We start from the raw sequence: 12,438 nt of genomic DNA on the forward strand, positions 1-12,438 counted from the left end.
ATACAATTTACAAAAATAGAACGGTTATATAATGCAAAACATTGTCCTCCATTATGAAGAACTTGTATCTGTATACATATTTCATTTTAAGCTTCACAAATAGCCCTTATTCAAGTACTTTTCTCAGATTTCACTTGAAATAATCACCTTGCTATATACTTGTAAATACACACAGAAAAACCCCAAAGGTTCATGTAAGAAAAGGTTAAAAGTTTCAATGTAATTTGAGTCAATTATCAGTAACTCACTTCAGTGAAAACCTGACTTCTAAACAGGTTTAGATGCCATACTAAGTTGAACAACTTAGTAAAAAATACAGATATATTTAAATGTCAAACACTTAGTAAACTTTCAATATGCTACCATTACAGCAAAAAAAGAATGTTATTTATCCATTCATTACCGAATCTTTATCCCAAGGAAAAATCATTTGCATATTATAACTAAAAAGATAACACTAATATACAATATACCTGCTTAAAAACACACAGGTAGCCATAAATAAAGCTTTATTCTTTAATTTCATGTACAAGCTACCAAATATTATGTATAATACACGGTGCTGAACACTTGAATGGCTATAGTCATGGAAGACTACAGACTGAATGGAAAGCTGCTGATAAAGGATAAAAGCAAAGTAATACTGTAACAGAAAGGCGGCAAAAGTGAAATTTGCCATAATAAAATTAACCAAATTTATAATTGTACATCAGTTCTGGTTAAAACAAAGTCTGAGTGCCATGCGATTCTCAGCTTTATTGTGTGAAGTCTAGTTAAACTTTGTATAGTCATTGTCTTTTGCAGTTATTGAAATAAAAAAGTTAAAAACTATAGCAGCAACAAGCAAACCCTGTGACAGGAAGGCAAGGGTCAAGAACTAAAAAAGTTTATACAGTGTTTAGAGAAAGTGTGTGCAGTTTATCTTCCATCAGCAGGAGTTCGACTGAGAGACAACATGATTCGGGCAAATCGCTCACAGAGTTCATGAGTAGAATATGAAGGTAATTTCGGCGGCTCATTGAAACCTTTAATCTCTGTAGAACAGTCAAGCAGTTTTGGCAGAAAATCTGTCAGCTTTTCTTGGAGGTTTGCTGCAAATACAAAGAGATATATCTAAAGATAGAGACAAATTATGAGGCAATAATCTGTAATACCACTTACTAGCTTCCAGTGGCTAGTTGATGTTTTACTTCTAAATGCTATATAAAATAATTGCCATTTGGGGGGAAGAGATAAAAAATAAATGGCAACAGTAATGTACACAACTTAGTTTTTAAGTATGAAGGGGGAAAAAAACCCATAACAATGTCAATGTGAAAATACTGCAAAATATTTAAAAATGTGAAGAATACAGAACATCTTATTCGAATTGCTTCTAATCTCAACAAATCAGGCACCTACTAGCAAATGTGTAAACTCACATTCCATTTCTTGTCCTAAGTAGGAGCACCATCGATTCCTCATGTCTTCTACAGCAAGTATATCTTTCTCTTCCATTTCATCCATCAGTAACAAGGGCAAAAATGGAACAATAAATTCATTCATAATAATCAAACCATTGTTTACTTCTCGATCTTCTCCAGATTCAAAGAGCTCTGCAGCTTGTTCATTTAATTTCTTTTTGCAATAAGGAAAAAAAAAGAACAGATTTTGTTTCCTTTTTTAAATAAAAATACCTGTAAATATTAATACTGAAGACAAAAACATTAAGCATGTTTATAAATACTACTGAAAAAACAGCAGTTGGATAAACAAGCTCAGCCTATTTTACAACAAAGTCTCTTAGACAAAGCTATGTGTGTTAACAACAGAGTAGAAAAAGAAGCAAAACAGAGTGGAGAAACTGCTAGTGTGTTTTTAAAGTTCATATTCAGCTTATATTACTTTGGTACTAGGGATTGAATTCGGGACCTTGTGCTTGCAAGACAGGCGGTGGAACCACTGAGCTAAATCCCTGGCCAGCTCACATTACTTTGATCATTCGTGTAGAGGTCATTTAAGTCTCCAGAGATTAACTTCTCTGAGTTTGAAACATTTATAACCACCCAAAATAATTTTTAAAATAAAGAAATTCAGGTTCCATATTAATTTTGAAAAACACTATCTTCTCCATAATTGTCAAATACATTTTTTAATATAAAAAAGGTTAAGGTGATAAAAGTAATTCATTTTTTTTTCCTACAACACATTTGTACTCAATATATAACATATGCTACTAAGTGTTCTACAAAGAAGCGAAGAGAAAACTCTTAGGAGATTACAATTTGGTGTATGCACCAGCAAATTTCTGCTGGATTATTTTAGGGTTTGAGAACTACATAGTTTTTTCTCTAGCTACTCAATTTTAGCATTACTGGACAAAGGCAGCCATATATAACATGTCGATCATCAGTCACTGCTATATATATATATATATGTATATATATTTTTTTTTTCGGGACCTTGCTCTTTCAAGGCAGGCAATGGCAACACTGAATTAAATCCCTATTCCAATCATGCTATATTTCAATAAAACTTTATAAAAATAAACAGTAGACTGGAGCGCAAACCAGAGTGCTGACCACTGATTTAGAACAGAGAAATCCATGAAATAAGAAATGCAAGCCAGGCGTGATGGTGCATTTCTGTAATCCTAGAACTTGGGAGGCTAAGGCAGGAGGATCGCTGTGAGTTTGAGACCAGTCTGGGCTACACAGTGAGTTCCAGGTCAGTCTCAACTACATAGTGAGACCCTGTCTCAAATCACCGCCCCCAAAAAGAAATAAGAAATGCAGACATAAGAAACAGAGTACTGATATACTAAAAGCTATGATGTTTAAGGGTGTATATTTGAAATTGTAATGAATTACAAAGCAGAATTTCCAATAGAAAAATTATCTGTTTATATTATGTAATTCTGGTACAACTGATTTTTACTGTGGAAACAGGGCTATACTAAAAGTCTAACTCACCATTAATTATTCAATTTTCAACAAATTAGTTAAATCTCTTAGCTTTAGTTATTTTATATGAAAAATTATATTATCTTCCTGATATACTGATTAAAAGATTAAATGAGGAAAACTACAATAATTTTATCTTTATAAAATAATTCTATAAATTTGAAGTATTGTTCTGAAGATTAATGGTAAGTTTTAATGTTAAATTCACTGAAGCAAACAAACAATGGTCTAAATATCTTAAACGTGTATTCAACAACCTGATTCATCCTCTTAAGATTCCCCACACTAAACCTCAAACTAAAGTCTGGCAGCTTTGCTTTTCCCATTTGTTGCTTTTAGTTACTCAATAGTTTCCATGTCCCCAAATTTTATTTCCTTTATCATCTTCTATACTCTATTCTTCACAGCCACCATATCACTGCCTCACTTGAGGCTTTTACATCCTTACTGTCTTCTCCTTCTAGAGATCCTGACATCAATCCGTATTTTTCTGTAGTAAATCTCTATCAGACTTCCTTTCTGGTGGGTGGAAAAAACTATGATTATACAAAGCACGACTAAAGTTAAACTGGTGCAATATAGGCTTCATCATCTGACATCAGGCTTGTCTTCTCCCTAATCGACTGTGTATCTTAGCCACAGTAAATTTATCTTCACTTTCTTTTGTATATATTCTAGGACAGTTGTGGCAAACCTATGGCATGCATGCTACAGCTGGCTATCTGCTATCATTGAAAGTTCTAAAAGATTTGCCATCATTGTATATGGATGGTGTCTTTTTAACTAGAATGTTCTCTCTTTTCTACCATGTATAAAACTACTATTTAATCATGAAGATAGAGGTCAGTGCTTGTCTCTTAACAATCTGCCAACAATTTCAGACTTACCATTTTGCATATTTCTTATACTGGTACTTACTCTAGAAAATAAAAATTATTTTGTATGTCTCTTACCAGATAAGTTCCCTGAGCACAGGAAACATGTCTTACTCATCTGTGTATCCCTCAAAATGTGACGTTCTGTAAATACATGGTATGAAAAAAAACTCTCTATATAAAACAACTTAGTGTGGCTGGTTTACTAAAAAATGAAAAAATGAAAGAGTACGTTTCTTTTAGTATTTCAGGGGATCATCAAGTTGTATTTATATTTAAAATTAGATTTACTAAAATGTTTCCATTGCCCAAGAATTATCTGTAATTAAAATTTTCAACATATCAATGCCAATTGCTACATACTTAAATAAATCTGAGTTTTTTAAAAAATGAAATACATGATTCAAATGTTCCTTCTTAGGGAGCTTTCTAGCCTTTGAAACTGGTCAAAGCAACAAATTCATCCTGAGATTGGGGGTTTGCCTTAGAGGTACAGTTTGTGCCTAGCGTAAGTGAGGCTCTCGGTTTTATCTCCAGAACCACAAATAAACTGGTAAAAAAATATAATAATACCATCCTCAGTGGATATAAAACAGCAGATAATTTAAGTTGTAAAATGCACTAAAATGCAGTAAAATCAGCAGAGAGAAAAAACAGCAAGATCCTAACATATTTTACTCCCAATCAAAAATGTTAAAGAACAATTGCACACTAAAGTTAGTGTAAAACTGGTAACTTCTACTGGAAGCAGATTTCACTAGTGGACCTACCTAAAAAGTAAAGTATACTTTATTCATATAATGAAACTATACAATTTTTAAAAATATATATAGTACAGTACATTGAAGATCTTCTCTCTATTTTTTAACAGGAAATAAATGACAGCTTAGGAGTTCACAACACAGAACAGATGTTAATAGTTAACTGAAGGTGAAATCTAATCAGAGTATTCTGTGATCTCAGATATGAAGGCAAGCGATCCAAGGAACATCAACGATGTACACTTCAGACATCTAGAGTTTCATGAACTAGTGCAAAGCAACTTTTTTTACAGTAACTTTTGAAAGTCTGTAGTAATAGTAACATTTCAACATACAGTGAAAATAGGTGAGGAAGAAACAACCAATCACTAACTTTAAAAAAGGACATTGTGTCACAATGAATCCTTGGACTTTATGCACACCAACTATACAATATTCATAAAATCAATTCTTTGTTTTCTGAAATAATAGTATTTCCTCATGATCCATGCAGCCACTTCTTACCCACCAAAATGGGGACTGTAGTATGATGATGAACTCTAAATACATATTTTTTGGTTTATAACATAAATACTCAGGATAAAGAAGATGGAATTCAGTATACTTTGAATCTTAATAAAACAGATCGAGTATATAAACATCACTGTAATTCTTACTCTATCAAAGTTAACAGTCAATACTTAGCATAAGCCTGAAAAACTTGTCCAAAGATGAAAACATACTGTGTGCATTCAACTTACTAGCAAACATTCTCTTCTATAATGTGATATCAACTCTTCATCATGTCCTCTGTATGGGCCCTTGGACAAGAGTTCTTTGTTATTCTGATAAGCACAGATAAGGAACAGCAAGGAATCTATATAACTTAAAAATTAAAAACAAACATAAAATATTAGCATTTCATTTTTGTTAAAAGAAACTAAAGTACAAAATGATAAAACATTTTTAAGTATACACTTAGATTTTTATTATCTAAAATAATATTGTGATAAAAACATGTCATCCAGTACACTGTGCATTGCGCCTAAGAGCACTGTTTTAGCAACATCAACACCTGAAACTAGGACATAGCTGTCTTTAAAGTAAACCACCCCCCAAAAAAAGAAATTAAAACAAAGCTAGGAATTAAGAAAAAATGATAGCTGGGGATTTAGCTCAATGGTTCTGGTGACTGCCTCCCAAGCACAAGGACCTGAGTTCAATCCCCGGTACCAAAAAAAAAAAAAAAAAAAAAAATTGATTAAAGAGGTCATTACTGATAAACTTAGTGCCTCTGTATTCTTTGTATTTATTTTTCTGGTATTTCTATGTAGACTCAAAACTAAGACTGATGTGCAAGCCAACAATCTGTTTAGTAATACAACATTATTTTTACATGAAAAAAAGGATCCAATTCCGCTGTCTTATGGTCACAAATATCATTTGGTTTCTGTTCTATAGTGGATTTTTTAGGCAGGTTTCTTCTAGTGTAAACACAGTTCTAGTAAAAGACAAGGGAGAGAATATCAAAAAATGAAGGAAGTGGAAAGAGAAAAAAGTAAATTAAAAATCTGGGATACCTACTGGTATAAAACAAAAATAAAAAAAGCCCATAAGTAATGTAAAAGGATGACAGGGCTAGGGCCTATGTGTTGTATTAATACAAGATAGGGAGAAAATATTTAGTAACATATTATGTTTTTATCTAAAATAATTATTCTTCTCTAAACATGTTAGAGGAAAAATATATCTAGTCATACACTTATTAACTGAGATATGAAAGGTATCTTAAGATATCACCATTGTATCATTTTTCAAATAATTACAGTAACTTCTCATAAATTAGTACAGAAAAATATATCATGTTTAAAAAGAAAATATTCTCAAGTGATCACATATTTTAAATTCGAGGTTGTGCTATCAATGTTATCGTGCTCAGATATAAAATAAATCCATTTCATCCCCCAGCTATAACTATAAATGTAAAGTTAGGAGGAAATTAACATGAAAATCTGATCACACATCTGAAATGATCATGAGTTTATTTTGTGTTTTGGTTTTTTTTTTTTTTTTTTTTTGTGGTACTGGGGATTGAACTCAGGTCCTTGCACTTGCAAGGCAGGCCACTGAAATGCTGAGCTAAATCCCTGGCCCCGATCATGAATTTATTTTAAACATTTTTAGAAAATGTATTTTTCTAGGAATTTGGTTTTCAGAAATGAGTAAAAATTTTATTTTGAAATATTTTAGTAAATATAAAATCAATTGTAGATTTATGGAAAAAATGGAGTCATAATATTAAATGTTACTTTACATTATTAAATTGTGATCGTTGATTATTTAACAAATAACTGGTACATCTATCTTTTTTTTTTGTTCTAGGTACTTTTTAATTAAGAAACATCTCCTGAATGACATTCATATTTAGTTTTATAGACCTGAGTCATCATCTCTGAGAATAGCTCTGAAACCGTTATATTGGCCCAAGTCTTCTCTGAGTTGCACAAAATTTCATCTTTGTCAACCTTTAAAGTACTTACAAATATATAAAATTAAGAATAAAATCATTAGCCCAGTTATCATATTCTTATTTAAGATGAAATAAGGCCATCTAGTCTAGTAAACATGCTTTTTCTTTCACTCATACTACTATAAAACATTTATTTCATCTCTCAAAATTGAAAGAACCCATCAGTAAATATTCCAATGAAGGCTTTCAATTGTTATGTTTGTTTTGAAAATAAGTTCCTGGGCTGCGGATTCTGGCGCCTGCCTAGTTCGATCCCCGGTAGCAAAAAAAATGAAAATAAGTTTGACACCATCCTTTGGAATATTTGATATATAACTAACTATGGTAATTGTTAAAGAGATAAATTCCTTTTAAAAATATTCTATAAATACTATGGCACTTTACTAATTTTCTAGTTGATTATTCCAGGTTAATAAAGATTCATCATACTAGACACGGACATGCTGAACAAATACATAAGAACTGATAAGAAAATTACAAAATCTAAATATTCTTCCAAGTTATGCCTTAAAGTCTTTTAACAAAAGCTAACTAGAAGCTACCCAATTAGCTACAAATGAATACTAGTTTTTTGTACGGTAGTGTGGAGGTGTTTTCTTTTAGGGATGGGGTGAGGAAGAGTCTTACTATGTTGTCCAGACTGGTCTCCAAACCACGGGCTCACAAAATTCTCCTACTTCAAAATACATTTTGCCTCTACTTTATTTAATTGAACTATAAAAGAATACAGGGGTTCTCCATTTTAATTTTTCCAATTAGTTGTGTACTTTGTAAAGGTTATTACAGCTCTGAAAAGCCTTCTTCATTTATCTAAAAGACTGAAATGTCTCTTTGATCTCACAGTCTTCAAATACAAGATCAAATTACTATTTCTTCACATACTTAAGTACAAACCTCAGAAGTCCTGAAAGTTTGAATATTCTTTTTTTAAAAAAAAACTAACTAAATAACTCATTAAATGGAGCCATTCATCAAAATATTTTTCAATTACAAAGATCGAAGCGAATCCTCTCATAACATAAAGACCAGGACGTTAATAATGTGAATCCAAGTATTTAAATACAATGTGAAGTAAAACATTATTTCTTTTTGGGTTGTAATTCTTAAAATTTGATAATTATAAAAATCTGCTCTAAAACAATACTACCTAAATAGAAACTTCCTGTAATGACGGAAACATGGTATCTGTGCCAGTCAATATAGTGCCCACTAGCCACATATGGCTGCTTAACACAGAAATGTGTCCAGTCTGACCGAGAAACTGCAATTTTATTTTAATAATTTTCATCATTAGATATGAATTGTCACATATGGTTAGTGGCCACCATGTTCAACTGCTATAGAAAAAATGTCCATCTTTGTCATTAAAATATAATTACCTCAGTGCAGAATTACATTTTATTAGAAGTAAAAAATCAGTATTTTTACTAGGTTACAATAAGACACTATATTCAATAAAGCAGTTTCTCAAAAAAGCCAATTAAGTAAATTAATTACCAATTAAATAATTCAGGATATTAATTTAGAAATAATGTTGAGCAGTAAATACAAACTAGTAAATAATCAGATATAGTAAGAAAACCAGAATCTATCCTTTTTCATTATTAAAAAAAATTATAGCTACTAAGCAAAAATTCCTTAAAGCATATCTTTAATTTCAATGAAAATAAAAAGGAACCCTTCTACATTTTTCGTGGGAAAACAGACTAGTACAATCACTATGAAAATCAATATGGAGACTCCTCAAAAAACTAAAGAGAAATTCCATTTGACCCACCTACTTTTCCCCTTCTAGGTTTCTTCTCAAAAGAGTTATGGGCATCATATTGTGGTGAAGATATATGAATACATGTTTATAGCAGCACAATTCATAATAGCTAAATCTTGGAAGCAGCTTATATGTCCATCCATCAGCAGATGAACGGGTAAAGAAAATGTGGTATTTACATACAATGGAATTCTACTTTGTCATAAAGATAAGCTTGTGTCATTTGTAGGAAAGTGGATACTTTTTGAGGGCATAATATTAAGAGAAATCAGACTCACAAGCTTAAATATTGCATGGATGCTCTTATATGAGAAACCTAAATTATAAAGAAAGCACAAAATAAAAGATCTAAAGGATAGATCTTTCTCAAGAGAATCAAGAGGTGATGAGAGGGGGCAGAAAAGGATGTAAAAAGGAATTAAGATGAATTATGTATATGTACAAATTCAGACAAGGAATGTAAATAATAAATATGTTTGTAGTATGTATAAGTTTCTAATAGATATACTTTTATGCTCTTTTACTGTTTTAGAGGGGAGGGACAGTTAATTGTAGCCATTGAGATATTGGAAATACTATCTTTAAGTTAAGATGAGACATGCAATCAACTTAAAAAGGCTTGGTGAGTACAGGTAGATATCTGGGAGTATAAAGAGTTCCATGTGCTTGGCTATCAGCCCTACTGGTCCCCAGAAACTTTCTACTGGAATATTAGTTGGCTATTGGCTTTAATCCAATTCCATGTCATCCTAAATTTCAACTGTCATATTTGAGAGCTTACAGAAACAAAAACACCAATGCCAACCTCACAAATTTAAATTAAAATGGAAAAGGTATTTTAGGTGGCATACATGAGAATTCTCTATACTAAATTTGTAATTTTTCTGTATTCTAGAATTGTCCCAAATTAAAAGCTTATTAAAATATGTAAATAAAATTTTATTAGATGATATCATTACTGAATAGAAATATAAAACTTAAAATTTATTTTTCATAGTTGTCCACTTTGCCTTACCTTTCTCTCTGAAAATTTTCTAGTCCAATTATGAGATACATAGTTGTTTCTCTGAACTTCTTATAATCCTGATGCCACTCCTGTAGGAGAAAAGTATGAAAAATGTAAGATTTAAAGTTACAATGAAATTGTTTATCAAGTAACACATTATTCTAATTACTTCAAATTAAGGAAAACAATTCAAAATCAAGATTAACTAGATCTAAATCAGACAGTGATAAATAACTCCTTATAATAATATAAAAATTATTCAGCAATGATGAGAACTTAAATCATAGAAGATAAAAAATACAAAGAAAGAATAATCAATTATTTTTCTTTCAAAAATTCTTCAGTATAAAATCACATTATTAGAATATGAGTACAGTAATATTTATTCAAAATGCTTGGGGTCAAATGTGTCTCTGATTTTCAGGGTTTTGTGGTTTTGGAATGTTTGCACTGACTTTATCAACTGAGCATCCCTAGTCCAAAAATCCACAATCTGGAATGCTCCAAAAATCCAAAACATTTTGCCCATTATTCTGGGGCTGAAAAAGTGATGAATGTGGAAGCATTTCAGAAAATGTATCTCTATCAACACTAGAGATAGGACATTTATGATTTAATACTTTAAAATATATCAAGGGTTGAACATAAATTACCTGACAAAGAATCTGAGAGAAAAAAGGTATACATCTATGTAATTTTGCAAAGTTTGTGATAAATCTCCCTTTAAATGTTACAGCTGAGAAGTCCATTTATCTGAGAGTCAATGAAAGGATGGCTGCAGTTCACAGTTCACTGCCCCTCCCCTTCAAAATAATTTTACAGGGCATGTATTACACACGGTAGGTGATTCTGAGCTGATGCCAAAAGTAGAATTATCTCAATTTGTTTAATAAAAATTTACTCAAGAAAATTCAAATAGGATTAATATAAAAGAATATAAAAAAGTTAAAGCTTTTATACACATATTATTATAAATAAATGAAAATAAGAAACATGTAAACAAGCTGTAGGCCAGCTGACTTCTCCTTGAATATAAATGACTAATTCTTAATTTTAATTTTTCAAAGCATAATTTTCATATGACTAAATATTAATAAAGATAAAGTTAATTCTGAACACATAAATTCAGCTTTTCCGGGAAAGGTACTCAAATTGCTACTCATGTTATCATTAGAATACCCTTAGAAATTCTTATTAGACAAACTTTTTATTTATTTATTTCGTACCAGGGGTCGAACTTGGGATTTGTGCTTTTGGGGTAGGCAGAGGAACAACTGAGTCAAATCCCTGACCCCTAGACAGACTTTTTCTTGCAAAGGGATGACGGTAAATGTTTTAGGCTTTAGAAACCATACAGTTTCTGCTGCAGTTAAAAACTCTGCAACCAGTATGAATGCAGCCATAGACAATGTGTAAACAAGTGGCTGTGTTCCAAATATTTTTAATTTCAAAACCATGTGGTGAGCTCCTTTTGGTGTGAAGGACAAGTTTGCTGATTCCTAAGCTTAGAGCAAGGAAAACATCTGAAGAATGTGCAAAACGAAAAAAAAAAAGTCACTTTAATACCTGTACAATCTAATGGCTCGTCAGTTAAACAGAATATGAGATTTCAGAGTAAAAATAAGCTAAACACAATCTGTTGAAACAACCTTGGAGAGGAACTATACAATCATATCTTAATTAAAAAGTCTCATAAATCTTAGGAGCAAGGTCACAGAGGAACCAATTTTAAGGGTACAGATTCAGAGCAATTTTTAGTAAAAGAGGACTGTGTATTTGCTTCTTATAATTATGAGGAAACAAATTATCTATGGCTCCAGATAACATGGTGACCAAAATTCTCTGGTTAATATTTTTCCTTAATTAATAGACATATGTGTACTTTGTCCATGTAAATTTCTAGAAAGCTTCATACAGAGCCTTTCAAAACTGAAATGGATTTACTAAATGAGGTGAAGCTTAATTATGTTGACTCAATTGGCTTAGGAGCTGCCTAGGGGATTAGTAAAGCACACGTGTGGATGTGCCTGCGTGGGCCTTTCAGGCTTGACCTTGAGTACTATATCTAGTCCCATACTTCTTCTTGCCTGGAGCTGCTCCCTTGCTCTGTTTCAAGGGCACCATGAACTAAGCAGCTCTGCTCCATCACACCCTTTAATAAATGTTCCTCTTTTGAAATCAGCCAACCAAGGACTGAAGAATCCCCTGAATCATGAGCTAAATAAGCCATATACCCTTTAAAGTATTTGGTTCCAGCAAACAGAATGCTAACAGAGGAAACTGTGCCACACGTGGTATCATTATGTGATTGGATTGACCATGAGAATCCTTTTGAACTGGTTTGCGAGAAGAGTTTAAAAATGTCTGAAGATGTGGACTAGACAAACCTTAACATGCTCCAAGAAGAGCCAGATGGATAACTATATTCAGACCTCAAAAATCAGAAAGCTAATAGGAATGTAAATAGTAAAAATCAGGATCAGTAGTGCTCAGTTGGAAATAAGGGCTACAATGGCAAATGGATAGGAAATACACATATTATACTCTGAAAAAAAAGTCTACATTTTACTCATGTTC

The 12,438-nt window shown here is 31.8% G+C and overlaps 1 protein-coding gene across 7 annotated transcripts in view; it reads right to left on the reverse strand.

Annotated features, from left to right (window-relative positions):
* Positions 1 to 494: 494 nt before the first annotated feature.
* Usp25 (ubiquitin specific peptidase 25) overlaps positions 495 to 12,438 on the reverse strand; it is a 111,712-nt gene continuing 99,768 nt past the window's right edge. For 5 of the 7 annotated variants that reach the window (XM_033768156.1, XM_033768155.1, XM_033768154.1 and 2 more), the window contains 4 exons: positions 9,871 to 9,950; positions 5,319 to 5,442; positions 1,422 to 1,617; positions 534 to 1,091 (listed from right to left, as the gene is read on the reverse strand). In XM_033768156.1, the coding sequence (XP_033624047.1) occupies positions 919 to 1,091; positions 1,422 to 1,617; positions 5,319 to 5,442; positions 9,871 to 9,950 (573 nt within the window). In that variant the 3' untranslated portion in view covers positions 534 to 918. Of the gene's footprint in view, positions 1,092 to 1,421; positions 1,618 to 5,318; positions 5,443 to 5,973; positions 6,059 to 9,870; positions 9,951 to 12,438 lie in introns of those variants that run through there. The other 2 variants (XM_033768157.1, XM_010645662.3) reach the window with 2 other exon arrangements.

Source organism: Fukomys damarensis, unplaced genomic scaffold (assembly GCF_012274545.1).
Source record: "Fukomys damarensis isolate Sample0158 unplaced genomic scaffold, DMR_v1.0_HiC HiC_scaffold_24, whole genome shotgun sequence".
In the NCBI taxonomy this organism is placed as follows: Eukaryota; Metazoa; Chordata; class Mammalia; order Rodentia; family Bathyergidae; genus Fukomys; species Fukomys damarensis.